Source organism: Diceros bicornis, chromosome 12 (assembly GCF_020826845.1).
Source record: "Diceros bicornis minor isolate mBicDic1 chromosome 12, mDicBic1.mat.cur, whole genome shotgun sequence".
NCBI lineage: Eukaryota > Metazoa > Chordata > Mammalia > Perissodactyla > Rhinocerotidae > Diceros > Diceros bicornis.
The window spans coordinates 49,974,121-49,992,351 of NC_080751.1; the positions used below are offsets into that span (position 1 = coordinate 49,974,121).

Here is an 18,231-nt window from a genome sequence, read left to right on the forward strand (position 1 = left end):
AAGCTATTATTCATTTTTCCTGTGATGTATGTCTGTATTAGTTTGCTAGGGCTACCATGACAAAGTACCACAGATAGGTGGCTTAGGCAACAAATTTTCTTACAATACTGGGGGCTAGAAATTCGAGATCAAAGTGTTGCAGGGCTGATTTCTTCTGAGGCCTCTCTCCGGCTTGCAGAGGGCTGTCTTCTCACTATGTCTTCACACATCCTTTCCTCTGTGTGTCTGTGTCCTAATCTCCTCTTCTTATAAGGACACCAGTCATATTCGATTAGGGCCCACCCCAATGACCTCATTTATTACCTTAATTACCTCTTTAAAGACCTTGTCTCCAAATATAGTGACATTCTGAAGTCACTAGGGAGTTAAGACTTCAACATATGAATTTGGGGGGGACACAATTCAGTCCATTACAGTATCTAACAAATTTAATAATTAACCTGTACAAGACCCTACATTAATAGAGAACCATTGATAAAAATAAAGGGCGGGGGGAGACAACTTGTACACATGGACTCATTAACAGTTACTCTCAGAATTTTTTTCTAAAAAAATGGTGATTTATTTTGCTTTAACATACAATGGTAAATATACTGGGATCATCAAGTTTTCAAAAAATTTTGCTGGGTTTACTTTACACATTACAATACTAATGTAAGCTCATTAGTTCTTCCATTTTAATGTAGGAAAAGGATCCAATTGACACCTAATAGCAGCTTGGCTAAGAATGGACATTAAAATCAGACAATACATCGTAAATATAAAGTACTTTTCTCCAAATGTGTATAAAAGTTTTGAAACAAAAATCACTGCCTGCTCCACAGGACAGACAATTTGGATTTTAAAAATGCTCCAGACCAGGAATAGCATAACCCTGTGTAACAACACTTATAATACAGTTTAACAATATTTCATCAAAGACTTTTGCACTTGAGATTTAAAAAAAAAAAAAAATCTGAAGAAAAACAGTAGCCAAGGAACTGCACAACAAAAAAATGAAAATTATATAAAATATTTCCACCACTATTTAAATGCCAAATTTAATCAAGCAATAGTAAAAAACAAAACGACATAATAATACAACCTTCTGTTTAAAATAATAGCACTGTTCCGCCTCTTTTCCACTGAATTTTACATATGAACAGACTATATATACTGGTTTTTCAGAGAAATGTCCATTTGGTCTGTCACACCAGTCAGGCTCACACTGAATCCTCTCATTCTCTTCTGAGAGCATGCAATGCCATGATGTTTCCATACTGCCAACATTCCAGGTTTAGGTGCAATGTCTCAAGTATAATACATTTCTCTCTTTTCCTTTACACAGTGCAGGGTATATGGGCTTCGATTATGTAGATTCTCTTTTACTCCAGGTCACTGTCTTTTTCTAAATTCAAGGCGGTATTCAACGGAGTGCAGTAGTTGGGCTTGTCAGAAGGGACATAGCCTGGCAGACACAAACACTTGTAGGAACCTTCAGTGTTGATACACTTGGCGTTCTTGCAGAGAGACATCCGGTTGTTCAACTCGTCACATTCGTTGACGTCTGCAATAAGCCAAACCATGCAGGTAAACAAGCTTTGCTATCGAGGAAACGTAACCTATAGCTCGCTTTAGGCATCCAGGCATCTGGCCTGAGCACGGCCCGGCTGCTCTCTGCTCTCCCCCCAGTAAACTGTACAGTCTTTCCCATTCTTGTCTGTTTCAATCACATGCAAGATAAATAAAACTTGCTAGTTCTTAGAAAGGTAGATTATCAGGGAAGTTCTAGAATTTCTTTCTCTGCTATTTAACACAACATAAACATTCTGTCAGCTTGACATTTTATAGTCAAAACCTCAAGAAAGCTGGAAGAACCATCCTACTCCTAAATTCCCTTGCACAGGTATAGAAGAACTGTTAGATGTGTCAAGAGGAACACAGCTAAGAACCAAAGGAGTGAGCAGAGCGCCCTCTGAGCAGCTTCTCTAAAGGCTTCAGTTACCTTGTTCGATTTCTTTCCACAGAAAGGAAAGGCTCTTATGCACTGGAAACACCTATAATACCCCAGGTTACCTATTTTCCAGACCCACCAGACAATGAGACTAACAAAACTTAAGTGGGCAAAGGGGCTGCTACAGGAGAGAGCAGAAGAGCCACAAAAATATAGAAAGAAACACGTTGGGGGCTGGCCTGGTGGCGTAGTGGTTAGGTTTGCGTACTCCACTTCAGCAGCCTGGGGTTCGTGGGTTCAGATCCCGGGTGCAGACCTACACGCTGCTCATCAAGCCATGCTGTGGTGGCATCCCACTCACAAACTAGAGGAAGACTGGCACAGATGTTAGCTCAGGGACCAGTTTCCTCAAGCAAAAAGAGGAAGATTGGCAACAGATGCTAGCTCAGGGCCACTCTTCCTCACCAAAAAAGAAAAAAAAAAACCCACTTCAAGTCAAGGGCCTTTTAGCATAGAGGCTAACTGGCCCTGGAAGACAACACTGATCACATAGGGAAGGATAAATGTATGTTCGCTGTCCTTTTAAAAATAAGAGGGAAGGCAATGCGAGAGAAAGTTTTAGGAACAACTTTCTCCAAAATGATTACCATGGAAGCTGTATTTTTTTCAGACATCTACACTCCCTTATGCTTGTGTCAGGTATTCAGGGAAAACATTACTTGCTGCATAGACACAAGCTAAATTTAAAAGAGTCAAAGTAATTACCTGGAACATTCTGGCCTTTCCTCCATATGTATCACCATATAAATTCTTAAACGAGATATCAACTCTTTTTTTTAAATTGTGGTAAAATAGACAGAACATAAAAATCGATCATTTTAATCATTTTTAAGCGGATAGTCCAGTAGCCCTAAGTATATTCACATTGTGCAACCATCACTACCCCCATCTCCAGAACTTTCCTCCTCTTCCCAAACTCAAACTCGGCAAATCTACCTTAAATGTACTTCACTTTATGAGATCTGGCCACAGAGGATCTCAGGAAAAGAATAATTTCCCACAGGACACACATCATTCTTACCGACACAGGTCATCTTGGCCATATCCAAGTGGTACCCATCAAAGCAATCGCAGGTGTAACCTTCCTGCACTCTCACACAGCGGCCATTTTCACATCCGTTGAGGATGCCGCATTCTTCAGCCTGCAGCTCCTCAAAGCTATTTAAAAACCCTGGAAAGGAAAGAACAGGCACCAAGTTAGAAATTTCAACCTCTTACATCATTTTTTGAAACTCTATGATTATTAAGGTTATGGTTCATCATATATACATAGTCCAGACACCTTAAAGTTAGCATTAAAATTTAACATGGAATATATCTGTACACAATATTAAATATATTAAAAACGTTGTGTATGTTGTACAGATGAGCACCACATCTTGAATTCTGATGTTCTTTATTAAAATCACATAAAATGAATAAAGCAAGTATGGTTGTTTTGCCCTTAATTATTAAAAGTTTGTATCTAGAATTCCAAATTTCCTGAGTTCTCAGTAGGGCAAATGTCAGAACATCTTTCAGGATAGAAGCAGTGGCATTCGCTATCCGAGTTCCGTAGACATTTGCTCAGAAGATCCATGGGGCTTTGAGGCGGTGCTTTTTCACTGGCGTTCCCCAGAGCTGAGAAAGCCAGGCTGCCCTGCCGTGTGAAGCCTGTTTATTTGCTCTGGCTGCGGAAGGAACCTTACGAAAGGGCTCTGGGGATCAAAGCATAAAGGCAGTAAAAGAGACTCAAAACATCTTGATAAATGAGAAAAATACATCACACTAGTGTTTAGAAAACTGAAAGTCTTTTTTTAAGGAAACAAAGAAGCTCTTGTTAGGCTCTTTTTATAGTTTAGACATCTTTAAACTGATTCAGAGCTAGAGTCCAGTAATAGAAAAACAATTTAACCAGGCATCAAGAGTGTTTAGCTCTCTTTCTAGGGAGGAAAGTTGTAAATATAAATCCATGGTGACCCAAAAACACTGCTGATGTGGCCTCTCATCCCCTCCCCCCCTTCCAAACCTCACCACATACGAGCTTTAAAAAAAAAAAAAAAAAATCAAAATAGGGCCAGAACTCTCCATCTGGCTTTGAAGTAATTCTCCAGTGGGACTGCAGGGGGCAGCAACATATCATGGCTTATGCAGGGCTATAAGGTCTAACTCAGTGATTTTAAAAATTGAGTAATACATCCACGACAGGCTCTTTTTAAAATTTTAAAGCGGGAAAAAATATTACAGGCCATCAAGACCATGTCACCAGATCCCCAAAGCTAGTTCAAGAAATACTGACTTAAGAAAATAAAGTCTTAATCTATGAAAATATTTTCAAATTCCATGTATCACGGCAAAATCATTTTGACTTTATAACTAGTAAAACTATTTTTTTATCACAGAAATTAAAATACGAAATGAAATTTTGAATCTCTCCCCAAAACCCTTCCAGAGGACTCTAAAACAGCGGTCAGGAAACTGCAGCCCTTGCTCCAATCTGGCCTGCTGCCTATTTTGTAAATAAAGTTTTACTGGAACACAGCCCCACCCATTCGCTGACCTGACGTATTGTCTGTGGCTGCTTTCCTGGTACCATGACAGAGTTGAGTGGCTGCAACAGAGACTAGGTCTGCAAAGCCTAAAACTTTTACTATCCGGTCCTTTACAAGAAAAAGTTGATCTCTGGAAAAAGATTCCAATTTTAGAAATACTGCTCTAACTAAAGGTACTACCAGCCATTAGCTCAACTTTCTCAAATAACCAGAAGGCAAGTGATGGTGAATCAGAAAGGTGGTAAGAAACCTCAGCCTTCCCTCTATGTTACTATCAACCCAATATGATCATTTCTACAGCAGAACCAGAAGGCCCTTGCTCCTGATCTGGGAAGGAGGAGCTATTTCTCTGTAACTTGTAAGAAATTTAAAGGCTATTACATAGTCAAAGCTGGAGGTCTTGGAACTGCCTCTCAACTTCATATGTTGCTAAAGAGGAAATTGATGTGACACCAACATGTTTATTTCTTAACATTTGTAGCGAATTAAAAAATTTTTAAAGTAATGTCAGCATTACAAAAGAAGGTACATAAGCCAGAACATTTCAACATTAAAGTTCCTGGAATCTGAACCATAATGCGATGGAGGACACACACATAAGCCATGGGACTGTGTCAGAGCCGCACACAGACGTAACCTGCTCTTTGGATTTATAGGGCAGGCAAACAGGGCTTTCTCTCAGCCTTAATATTTCTTCTCCCTTCTTTTCATTATTTTTTTTAAGGTAAATGTTTATTGACCTATAACATACACACGGAGAAGTGGAGAAAATCATAAGCACACAGTCTCATAGTTGTCAGTGCATTTAGGCACATTTCATGAAGTAGTGCATGGGTATGTGTTGTTGATTAAAAGGAATAATCTAAGGTGTTAGAAAGTCAGGAGAGTGATTACCCTTGGGGCTGGAGGGGACTGGGAAAGGGCACCAGAGGCATTCTGGGTGCTGACAATGTTCTAGACCTGGGTGGGGGTTACACAGGTGTGTTAATCAACTTGGCTGGATTAATAGAATGCTGTTTTCACATGAATTTTAAAGCACTCAATTCTGCTGGAGGAAAACACCCTGCATCCTTCAAAAAACAACAGGAAGGAAGGAATGAAGGAGGGTGGGAGGGAGAGAAAGGGAAGGAGGAGAAAGGAAAAGGGAAGGAAGAAAAAACTCTTCAACTCAGAACTGAAGTAGATCCAAATGCAATCACGAAGCTTGAGTTGCTCCTCAGGAACCAGGCCATGGCGAGTTTGCTTTGTGCACAGGTGTCAGGGCCCAAAGAAAGAAAAAGCTCCATTGTATTTTGTAACTCAGCAGCGTCTCCGAAGTCCTAACCTCCACTCCCTGGCCCACAGGGACTCCTTGTCTTGAAAACCTGCTGCAGCTTTATGCTGCCAGGAGGGCCCCTCTGTAAGATGGGGACGAGGCGGCTGGACTCTGTGCGTCCCTATTCCTGTGCTTGAGGGGACACAACCCATTCTCTACTAATATTTCATTTTGTACCATCCTGTTTTTCAGACTCCTCTTAATTAGTCTGTATTTGAAAGCTCTGGTTTCCCCCATAAAAACCTTTAGCCCGTGTGGCTTCCTCAGACATTTACTTTCTAAATGGGAACACGATTTGTGCATGCACACTCCACCTCCCACAGGTGAACTCTGCACACGAATCCAGGAAAAGCCCACACACATTTTTTACTTATTAAGTCCCCTCCCGAGTGGGTTCTAAAAATTAATTTCTGTCCAGGAGAGCAATTTTGTGTGTGTGTGTGTGTGTGTGAGGAAGATCAGCTCTGAGCTAACATCCATGCCAATCCTCCTCTTTTTTTTTTTTCGCTGAGGAAGACTGGCCCTGGGCTAACATCCATGCCCATCTTCCTCTACTTTATACGGGATGCCACCCCAGCATGGCCTGACAAGTGGTGCATTGGTGCGTGCCCGGGATCCGAACCCGGGCTGCCAGCAGCGGAGCGCGCACTTAACCGCTACACCACGGGGCCGGCCCAGGAGAGCAATTTTTTTGACCTCCCATTCTAAAATACTTGTAAGGATCAACTCAGTACAGTTCACATTTGTCATTTCCTTGTATGAAAAAAGACTACAGTTCAAACCAGGCTTTCAAGAAAACCCTAGCCCTCAAACTAGACCACCACTGAATGGATTAAAAAATGATTTTGTTATGGAAATTATAAGAAGATAATTTTCTTTAAGGATAGTAAACATAACAGCATCTCTACCAGCGAGACTAATAATCTGATCCAATGGTTCTCAAACTTAAACATGCATAAAGATTATCCAGAGGGCTGGTGAAACAGATTGCTGGGTCTCACCCCAGAGTTTCTGATTCAGCAGGTCTAGAGTGTGGCCTGAAAATCGGTATTTCTAACAAGTTTCCCACACTACGTTTTGAGGACCACTGACTAACCTTTAATCACAATTTAGTTTCAAAGTAACAAAAAAATGTTGCTTACGGTCCTGAATGAAGTAGGGATCAGCTTCTGGAGCATACTGCTCACTGAAGTCGACCAAAGCATCCCGTCCATATGGCTGCCGGCGTCCCGAGACCGGGATGTTACACAGCTGGGCATAGTCATCTAAGAAGGAAATGACAAGCAACGTGACACACCATCGCTGTTTGCTCGCACCTAGATGCACCCACTCCCAGCTCAGAGCAAAAGGAATCAGCCAGGGCACTGTCCACCGCATGCCCCCATCTCCCCTCAACACCTCTCAGCCTGGAACGCGTCTCAATATTCTTTATGGGAGCTCTGTACATTCACACACGATGAATGCTGTAAAACATAATTAAGATTCTAAATTGAAGACCAAAAATAGTAGCTGAACAGTTGGTAGAACATATCCCAGGGCACTAAGGAACTGAAAAACGGAGCCAGCACCCTGAGAGTGTTGCAGGCCTTCCGGAAGAACGGCTTTATCTGAACCCATCATCAAAATGTTATCATCAAAACATTTTAGAGGTATAAAGTAATCATACTTACAGACAGGTACTTTTTCACTCACTAGAGACTGAAAAAATGTATCTCTGGTGATCAAAAATGAGAGAACCAAGTGAGGATGCTACTAGGTACTATTTGAATTTAGTAGCTACTACTATAACTCTACTCAAGACCTGGTCTTGATGAATAGTATTATAGTAATGATGATGATGATGATGATAGTCTAGTAATGATAATAGTAATAATAATAGCTAACAGTCCTCTATTGCTTGCTCTGTACCAGGTGCTGTCCTAAGCACTTAACACACATTAATTCACTAAAACACTCACACCACCCTATAAGAGGTATTATTGTCAGCTCCATATTACCGATGAGGAAACAGAAGCACAGAGTGGTTAAGTGACAGCTGGTAGATGGCATTGCCAGATTGGAACTCAGTAGTGAAGCTCCACGGTGCACATTAAACACTGGGCCTCTCCTGCAACTCGCTCAGCTCCTTTGCAGTTCTCATCTTTACCTCTCTGCACCCACATAGACTCATCTGCAGTTACCACTCCCCGAGGCCATATTCCCAGTCCAAGCTGGGTCAGCCCCACTGCCGTCTGACTTCTAAACTCTCCTTTAGTCCTCCTCACAGGACCCACCGAGCACATGGGCTCCTGGTTCTCCATTTGCTCTGGGGTTACCGAGCTTTCAATGCATTTCATAGTCCCAGGCTCTTGCCTGCTTCTAGAAGAATTATTTAGAAGATCTAGAGAGGAAAGCTTTAGAAGGGATAGCTTCATATTCTAAACGCAGCTCTGTCAAAACTCAGAGATGCAGGTTTGCAGGCCCCATGACTGGATGGACACTTTCAGGGCAGTCACACAAGGTGACAGCCACACTGGCCTGGACCACAGATTAGGGGAGTTTTCCTCTACTTTGTTTCCTTCTGTAACATACAAAACTAAAGAAATGCACCAAGGCCACAGTGTGAACTTCTAAGGCTTTCTTTCATTGTCAAAGGTGCATGTATGTGCGCAAGCATGTGTGTGCATATGAGCACACACGATTCTCTTCCAGAATTGCACAAAGGAAGTGTAAGGCCAGAAAACACCTGAACCACCAGATAGATAGGATTATGGTTACCCCTTCCCCAAATTCTCCTTGTGCAGAAACATTCCAGAGACAACAGACAGACCCCCCAACACTTTTGCATGAAACCATTTCATGAGAAACATTAATTTCATTACAGAAACAGCTGAACCTGGAAATAGATCCTTGACTCAAAAAACACAACTTCAAACAAAGAGAACACAAATGGTTGTCATTTGTGCTTTGTCTGAAAAAGAAGAATTAAAAATTTCCCTGCAAGAGCAAGACTGCTGAGATGTTTACAAGTTTCAAGAGCTGAGGTCATTTTCTCTCGTGACTTTTTATATACATTTGTTGTACATCTGAAAGGAAGACTTGGTCAATATTTTACATCCAAGCAAAAGTTGTGATCACGAGTGGATATTAAAAATAAATTCATTCATGTTCTCATTTTGTAAAACCAAATCCAGAGATGGCTGAGCACGCTCCTCTCCAACATCTGGCTGTAGGGAAGCCCTGCTGAGACTGGAGATCCCGGATCTGTCGCCTGACATGGGGCTGTCCCAGGGCTGTCTGGCCCTTGTTCCTATGCTCTTCCCTAGACCAAACCTCATCCACCAAGAAATGAAACTCCCCAAGCTCTCACCATCTAGCATTGCAAAAGGAAGAGACCAAATGTGAGCAGAGTGCAGAGGAGAAACAGACCTTTGCTCCTGTGAAATGCTTAGAAACAGCTTCCCGGAAAAGGTGGTGAGTGACCTGAAACTAAGTAGACAAGCAAGATTTATTTTACAGGAAAAGATATTTGGGATTGATTTTAGAAAGAGTATATCCAAAGGCATCAAGAAAGCAAACTACAGGCTGGGTCTGGGGGCTCCCAAGTGGCTCCTAAGGAAGGCTTCTGACTTGACCCAGGCTGGTAAAGGGGAGCAGAGGAGAGTAACCGAGTGGGGCCTCTAGGACTTGCCGCATCTTCTTTCCCCTCCCTTCTCCTGCAGCTACACATTTTTAAGATTCTAGAACTCACTGTCCTTTGCTGCTTTACTTTCTCTAACACATTAACATTCCAAACTTCAAGACAGCTTTGGTCAGTTATCAAAACATAACTTGTGCATTAAATGTACTTTCTTTTGTATTTGAAGATGTGCTCCAGTCCCATCCTCACCAGGACATGCCGCTTTGAGTTATTTTTTGGGGAGCATGGATGGGTCCATCCTAATCCATCCATGCCGCCTCTCCTGTTGCACACATCTGCTCTCACACTTGGTCAGGGTGAAGGGTGAAGTGAGTACAGAGTAACAGAAAGAACGTGGGCTTGGGAGGCAGCAGCCGGGGCTCAAGTCCTGATTGTACCAGTTATTTTCCAGCTTAGCAATTTTTGGCAAACCTCATTTTCCACATCTGTCACATGGGGATAATTCCTGTTTGCCTGCCTCTGTGTTGACACATAAAAAATGAGATAATGTTATGGAACTGTTCATAAATTTTGAAGCACCAAAAAAATGGAGATTACAGTTTTTTCTCATAGGCAAAACCACTAAGTCCCTACTGAACATCTGGAAATAAATGAAGATTTTCAAAGACAGTATCAGAATGATTGATATAAATTTTAGTGTTAGCAAAACTTAAAAGGAGCTGTCAATTGGGCAAAGAATTGTGCAGTATATTAAGAGCAATCAAAGTGCAGTCTCCAGAGGTTTTTAGATATTGTATCAAGATCGTTTGGAATTTTTAAATAGATGGAGGGAAACTCTAGCTCAGGAAAGAGAGGAAGATATCTTCATGGACTTCATCTCAAGTAACACGCACACAATTAGTGACTGCCTTGGCAAATTTAACTACTTGGTCGGGCAGTGATAAAGTATGAGCGATAACACATTGTAACACCAGATCCAGAGAACTCAAAGTATAGGGAAAAAACTGATGTTCAACAATTCTTAGTATGTGCCTGAATCCTTTAGAAATGTCTTGAGAGAAGTTTTCTTATCATCTTTCAGGGGAGCAAGTGGAATATCACAGTTTTCTAATGAGTCTTGGGCAAGGCATCCTCTTCAGGATTTGCACACATGCACATTCTAGCATGTGCTGGGTCTCTGAGCACCACAAGCCCCAACTGGAACCCATTCTAGATTGGAGGCGCCTGGCCTTGGTTATCTCTAGGGCTGGGTCATGGCTACAGTCCAGCTTGGGCATGCAGTGAATCGTGGTTGGTTGAGGGTACGAAGCCCGGGAACAGCAGACCCCTGAACTATTTCCACAACTTCCCATGAGAGACCATGAGAATCTCTTGGCTGCTACGTCATCCAGCTCACTGTGTGGAGATGAACACGTTTTCTGTCCCTAGAGTCTTTTTCTTTCTCCAAAACCCTTTACTTAAGCATGTCAACAACAATTACACACCTAGTTGTCTGGGGCTTGATGCAAAGGAATAGCTTTGCTTAGCAGGGCTTGTGAGGAAAATACCATTTTTGAGACACCATACTATGTGTTCGTCCAGATCTAGCCAAATCCGAATGTGAAATGAATAGGAAATGGAAATATTCACACCTCAAAGCATCCCCCCTCATTGCATTCCTCACCTCCCCAAGCACAAATGCTCAGCTCTTGATCAAAGCTATAAAAGACACACATGGGAGGGTGTGGGACACCGTCACTAAGTGGGCTAAACAAGATCCAGGCCACTGATGACACTCATCTCCCTGGCATGGCAGATCCATATGACAGATGGGGCTGCTTTGATTTTCACTTTAAATTGGAAAAAAACGTTTAAAAATTACCCCCCGGAGCCAGCGGGTCTGGGGCCCCTGCTGTCAGCAGCATTGGGAAGCACATTACTATATCCTGGCAGGAAATCTCCATTCCTGATGACAGACACATCTGCAGGGCTGGTCTGGACAGTCACATGTCACAATGCCACTCCGGCATGTGAGGAAACTGGGAGGTAAAGTTTTAGTTCTGAGGCAGATTAAATTCAGCTGCTTCTAGAAATGAGGAAGAGGCTGCATTTCATTCTCCACACATCAGGGCAACAAACTCAGTGCTCTAAAGTTTGAAGTGCATCCTTCTCAAATAGAGGAGAAACAGGGACCAATTCTTATACACTAAGAAAAATGGATCATATTTTGCTCAAATTTCTAGACGAGGTGTTTTTCTTATAGGCTTCCAAGTGTATTACTAATTGATGTTGGTGTTCGGAAAACATACATACACAACCAGGAAATGGAGGGAGGAGGCAGGGAGAGCGGAATGCAGATCTACCCCGTGCATGCTGAATCAGCAGTGTAACAGGCATTTTTCCTTGACTGAAATTAGCAAAAGCTATGAAACTAGAAAAATGTTGGCCATTGACAGAACATACCATCCAGTACTGATGACAGAGAAAGGAATGTGAAAAGGGATTCTACTGGCAATGCCACACCCTGTGGAACTTGGCATCTGTTCCAGGGGCTGTCCACTTACGCTCCTTCTCAGAGAATAAACTCTTACCCACCGTGTCTGGTAAACAGGCGAGAACCTTGCTCCCCCGATATTAAAACTTGCTGAGTTGTGAGAGAAAACTGGGGATACTAAACAGAGAAAGGATGCGAGTCCAAGTCTTAGGTTCCAATCCTGCTTCTCCACATCCTAGTTCCCTGGACTGGACACATTTTTTTGAGCCTTATCTCTTGAACAGGATTATGGTACTTTGCCTTGGTGATATTAAAGGCAACTTGTCCTTTCTTTCAGTGATTGACTCATTCACTCATTCCAACAGAGGCTGAGAATATCACAGGCAGGGTGGGGTTTGGGAGACAGGAAGGTTATAACGGCAGTACACTGTGACACGTGCAACAGCTCATGGGGACCACAGAAGAGGTGATGACGAGGGTCAGCCAGGAAGAGCTGGGGAAGGCTTCACCTTGGAGGCGAGACTCTACAGGAAAGAAGCTCACCAGGTAAAGAGGAGGAGGGAAAGGAACTCAGAGAGAGTCACAGGCACAGACAACAGACAAGCAAGTGTTAGGGAAACAAGAGTACCCGGCAACGCTGGCTACTAGAGATCGCTGCTGGAGAACAGAAAAAAGGAGAGTTCACTAACATGGTATTAAAGCTCCTATGTGCCAGGAGCTGTGTACTTCTGCATACACTTTTTCATTTAAATCTCAGATCAACCCTATGAAATAACTGTAATTAGTTCCTTTTGTTTCCAGTAAGAAAATTAAGGTTTATGGTGTCACTTGTCTTAGTTTAGGCGAGGGATTTGAAACTAAATCGGTCTATCTGAAAGCTTTGTTCTTCCTTCTCCACAGCTGCTCTTCTGAAACCCAGAGAGGAAAATTATTAAATACATTCCTTCGACCGTAAGCATCAGGTAAGTACTTAGTTGGGCAATAAGCATTCGTGACTCAATTTCAGGGAGAGTAATAACCACGAATGCTGAGGCGCTCAGCCCCACCAGGGTCAGCTCTGTCATTAGCAGGATTTATGTTTATTGAATTTGCTCGATTTATTAGGTGAAAGAGATCAAATTGCTTAACGTTCAATTAAATTGTACTTGTTGAGGACAGGGAAGTAATGAAGGCCAAAGTCTTGGCGGGGTCTACATTCTGCGGGCCTCCTGCAAACGTTAATGCTCTAAGGAAACTCGAGGGCCACAGACCAGTCAGGTTCCCCACCCCTGCCTTCACCTAACGCTGCCCTTCCAAGTTCAGTCACACTCAGCCTTTCCCACCAGACTGCTGTTTATTTAGCCAGACTCTGACGGAAGAGAGAGATTTGTTGGGTCTGAACGCCAAAAATGGGGGACCCCTTTGCTTTCTAAAACTTGGACTCAAAATTTATACACTTGTAACAGTATTAAATTATGCCACACACGAAAACCTTAAAATAATGATTAATAACTTCTGAATTTCTTATTAAGGACTGATTACATGAAAGGTTTTCCCAATTTCTAAACATCCTGGGCTTTGGAAACACAACATGAAGTCTTACATTCAGGCAATCTCAGAGGAAATCAAGGAGGTACCCTCTAATATTTGATAAGAGACAAGACTGAACAATACAACAGAGAGGCAAATAGGAGGAAAGTTCAACATATTAATTTTCTAAACCAATTTACTTCATATTTTTCTAACTGCAACGACAGCTAAACCATTTCATTTCCTCCCTTCCTGGTCTTGAAGTACCATCCTGAAGTGACAATCTGAGAAGTCAGCACTTAGGAAAAATAAACAAGTATTATATATAAGGAGTACATTTTATTTTCTCTCCTATTTTATTTTTTGCATTAACCAAGTAAGAATTATTTTAAAATAGGAGCTAAGTGTGTGCTTAAGAATAAAGGAGAGGTTGCATAACATAGGGGATGTACCAAATGCCACGAAACTGCTCACTTGAAAATGCTTCATTTTACATTATGTGAATTTAAAAAAAAGTCAAGGGAAACACCAAAAAAATATAGACAAAAAAATTTTTTTTTTTACATATTAAGTCTGGAGTTCATCTAACCTTCATTCTTAATTGGTTAAATGAGGAAACTAGACTAGCCTCTAAGGTCCTTTCTAGTTTACACATTCTATGATTCTAAATAGAAAATTTTTACTATTAGGCCGCAAAATATTGGGAAGACAATTGGTCATTGCAACTCGTGGCTGTAATATGAGGTAATCACCACTAGATGGCGCTATTCCCTTCAGGTAGTGCTTGATGTTTTCAGAATGATGGGCAAGCATGGAATTGAACACATTGTAAGCATGGACAGTCTAACCTTCACTCATTTTTCTGTGGAGGAAACTGAGGTCCAGAGGAATTTAATGATATTCCAAAGGTCAATCAGGATAAAGTCTCAAGATAATGTTTTCTTTTACTAAAAACAGTACATTCTTAAAATATAAGGGTAAAGATGATTGTGTTTTAAAGAATATTATTTTAATCTTGCTTATTTTCTTGAGTTTTGAGGCAGAGAAAGCTGTATTAACATTGGTTCAAAACTCTCTTGGTTAATATTCAGAAACATAGATCTCAAGGTTATGAGACAAAAATACTGTTGAATCTATTATTATTTGAAGAGCAAGTTCTAGATAATTAATGTAATATTAAAGTAACACTAAACATTGTCAATACGATGATTCATCAAGACATATTCCATTCAATTATAGGAAATAAGACAACATTGCAAAGCAAAACTGAACTATTTTAAGACCCCTAACTCTGTTTTGTGATTTTTCTCATATATTGCTATTTATCTTAATCTGAAATGACTCTCTTCTTACCTTCCCCTCTGGATCTATTCAGAGTCAGATACAGCCCTAGTAGCTCTTCCTTCTGGCAAGTGATTTCTTTGGCTCTTCTTTGTAGATGCTCAAAGATTACCACGTGAATGGTATCTTCCAAGGTTGAGCAGTGCACAACCAGCACAACTGTTCACAACAGCTCTGCCTGCCACTGAGACCTGAAGCTCAGAGGGAAGCATAAAGAAGGCGTTGTTGCGAGCTAATCTTTTGTGATTTGCTTCTTTAAGATGTTGGCTACGGATGCTGAGCAAAACAATGACCTCCCTAGCTTTTGCTCCTTGCAGATTTGTGTCAACACAAAGACAAGAACCTGGGAGCTTTCTAAGCACTTTCTAGATGCTCTTCTCCCAGTCGTAAGAGGGTATGGTCTGTCTGCTGCATGAAGGGGGAATAGATCAACCTTTCCTCACCCCTCCTCTGCCAGGCTCGCCTGCTCTGGCCATGAGGTCTGCACTTACAAGGCATGGGCAGCCAGCGGCTTTGTTCCAGCCAGGGTTGTCTTATGAGGTTGACTAAGAAAAGGTCAAAATAAAGACGTTATCTGAATTCAAAATCACAAACGTAGAATGGGGCTTCAAACTATCATGTACAGTGATTTTCTCACAGTCCCACTCATCACAGTTCATTCTTCTTTGAGTACACTTCAACTATTCCTATCACCAAAGAGAAAAAAAAAAATCACAATATCTGCAAAATTTATTTAAAATACGCAAAAGTAAAATTTCCATTAAAGAGCAAATCACCTCGTAAAAGGTAACTTTGAAAAGGCGTGTCTAGAAAACTGAATGCCTATTCGTAATCTGATTTCAAAGGAGAAAGTTTAAACTGCTAAACAGTTTATTTTTGAGATAAATTAGATCGCTTGTTAATTAAAAATAATAAGTGTTGCTTTTGTGATCAGATTGTTCATTTTATACGCAGGTTTTCATTTTTCTACTTTGGCTCTAAACTAGAAAGATTCCAATAGGACATTGGTACAATCATAACGATAATGCAATTCAGCCTCTATTCAGAATATTTTATATCACAGAGCGTGGCCAAATACTTTCTTAGCACTTCAGTGCAGTAGAGATCGTAGGAAAATAAGCACTGAATAAAACTGACACCCCAAAGTCCAAGCGTACACAAACTCAAACTTCCCAAGTGCTCATGTCACCAACTGGTCATCTTTTCATCAGACCCCTCTCACCTTTAACTGTTCTCTAATTGTTGAGGCCCCTGAGACAACAGCTTCACCAGGTCTCAAAACAGAGTCTGCAGTCCCACAAGGCCCTCGGTCCTCCCTGCTGGCGTTCTGAACGCTGGTGACTCACCTCCACTCCAGAGAATCGGGTTTGGGAACTGCAGTTTGTTCAAGGACACTCCTTGGAGTAGCAGGAAATAGAGTAAGTTCTCCCTGCTATCAGGGTTTTTGCTGTTTTTTTTTTAAACTTTCCTTACTCTGAGGCAAACTATGTTTCTTTTTCCTTTAATATGTTTTCAATCAATGATGACAATATGACCATAACCTGAATGTGACTGACTTGCCCCCTGCTTTTTCTTCCTCTAAGGCATCTACCCAGACAAGGTTGTTTAAAAAACTCACATTGCAGCTTTATTTCTACTATTCTTTCTCTGATGCATGGTCCCTCCTTTTGGCACCTGGCTTCTCTGTCATTCGTTCCTGTTTACTTATCCCCTTTCTCAAGTCCAGTATCTCTTTCCAGGTTTGGTAGAAGAGGCCCCGACCTGCAATTACAGCCCCGTCCAGCAGGGGGCCCTGGTCAAGCATTAAGTATCCTCCCTGCCCTTCTCCAGCAGATACCTGGGGATGGAGAAGGAAAATTTAGCTCCAAACTGAAAATTAAGGCCCTGCCTTAAGTGTGTATAGGATGGTAGTGGGGGCTGGAGAAGGTCCACAAAACGCAAATATTTTCTTTAACTGGTTCTCAACGTTTTTATCAGTCCCAGTTGTGATGGCTAATTTCATGTGTCAACTGGGCCATGGGGTGCACAGATGTAGTTGGCCAAACATTATTTTGGGTGTTTCTGTGAGGGTGTTTTTGGATGAGACTAACATTTAAATTGGTGGACTTGAGTAAAGTAAACTACCCTCTATAATATGGGTGGGCCTCATTCAATCAGTCGAAGGCCTGAACAGAACAGAAAGACTGACCTTCTGAGTAAAAGAATTCTGCAGCCCTCTGCTGACTGCCTTTGGACTTCATCTGCAACAATGGCTCTTCCTGCCTGACGGCCTTTGAACTGGAACCTCGGCTCTACTTGGGCCTCCTACACCATTAGCTCATCCTGTGGATTTTGAAATTACCAGCTTCCATAATCAGGCGAACCAATTCTTTATATGAATGAATGGGAATGAATCAATCTCTCTTTGCTCTGTTTTTCTGGAGAACTCTAATACACCAGCATTTGTTACAGGGAGAGGGGAGGTTTGCCATCGATCTGAGCCATTGGTGTGGTAGGAAATCTCAATGGGGCGAGCACATCCCTTTAGGAGGGAGTATCTGATTCTTGAGGAGAGTCATGTGTAGTTGGAGAAAAGCTTTTACTTATTAATTTTATCTGTCCTATTATTTCCTTGAGAGTCACTGCAATGGAAGATATTGATTAAAAAATATTATGCATGAGAAATACTTAGGGTCCCCTGTTAACATGGAAATAACAGCAAGTGCTCTGCATGTCATGCTTGGCTGCTTAGATCCACACTGTGAGTAACATGTCCCATATCCTGGTCTTAATTCTCTAATTGATAACTGACAATCACAGTCATAAATTTTTCCACCCAGTAGCATCAGTTGACCTAAGATGGTAATTCTGCTACAGAGATAATGACATACATTAAGTTTAGAATATTAATACTTGTCTAGCAAAGTTTTAGAGTGAGGTTTTTGTTATTTCACATGTCTATAATGTTTAAGAGAATCTAACAGGCCTCGTGATTTAAATTTGAAATAGAACTGACTTTAGATTTAGGATTTTATGTTGAATAAGAATTAAGAGAACTTGATTAGGTTGGTAATCAGCGTTTAAATTTATTAGGGAATTCAATTTGTTACATTTTAAGTTTGATTTATTAGATTTATAAGAGCTACTTTAATACTTGAGAAGAAAATCCTTATTAGGATTGTGGGCTGCCCTCTGAGGTATATAAAGTGCTTGAGAGAAAATCAAATACATGAAATTTACAAATGGAGACCAAAGTGTTAGAGGTTTAACGAACAGAGTTTTGATACTGAAATAACTCTCAAGGAAAGTTTAATCTGTTCCTTGAGATATATAAACCTTAATCACAAAATAAAAATTGATCTTATTCTATATAAAAATATTGGCCTTATAAATAGAATGAGAAAAATGTGTAAGTTGAACTTAAATTCTTAGGAAAATCTAGGTTTTAACATTATAAGTTGAATACACTGA

At 41.1% G+C, this 18,231-nt stretch overlaps 1 protein-coding gene across 18 annotated transcripts in view; it reads right to left on the reverse strand.

Annotated features, from left to right (window-relative positions):
* Nucleotides 1–530: 530 nt before the first annotated feature.
* The window catches only part of LTBP1 (latent transforming growth factor beta binding protein 1), a 381,680-nt gene continuing 363,979 nt past the window's right edge, over nt 531–18,231 (reverse strand). For all 18 annotated transcript variants that reach the window (XM_058551457.1, XM_058551453.1, XM_058551456.1 and 15 more), the window contains 3 exons: nt 6,982–7,104; nt 3,015–3,164; nt 531–1,546 (listed from right to left, as the gene is read on the reverse strand). In XM_058551457.1, coding sequence (XP_058407440.1) covers nt 1,365–1,546; nt 3,015–3,164; nt 6,982–7,104 — 455 coding nt within the window. In that variant the 3' untranslated portion in view covers nt 531–1,364. The remainder of the gene's footprint in view (nt 1,547–3,014; nt 3,165–6,981; nt 7,105–18,231) is intronic.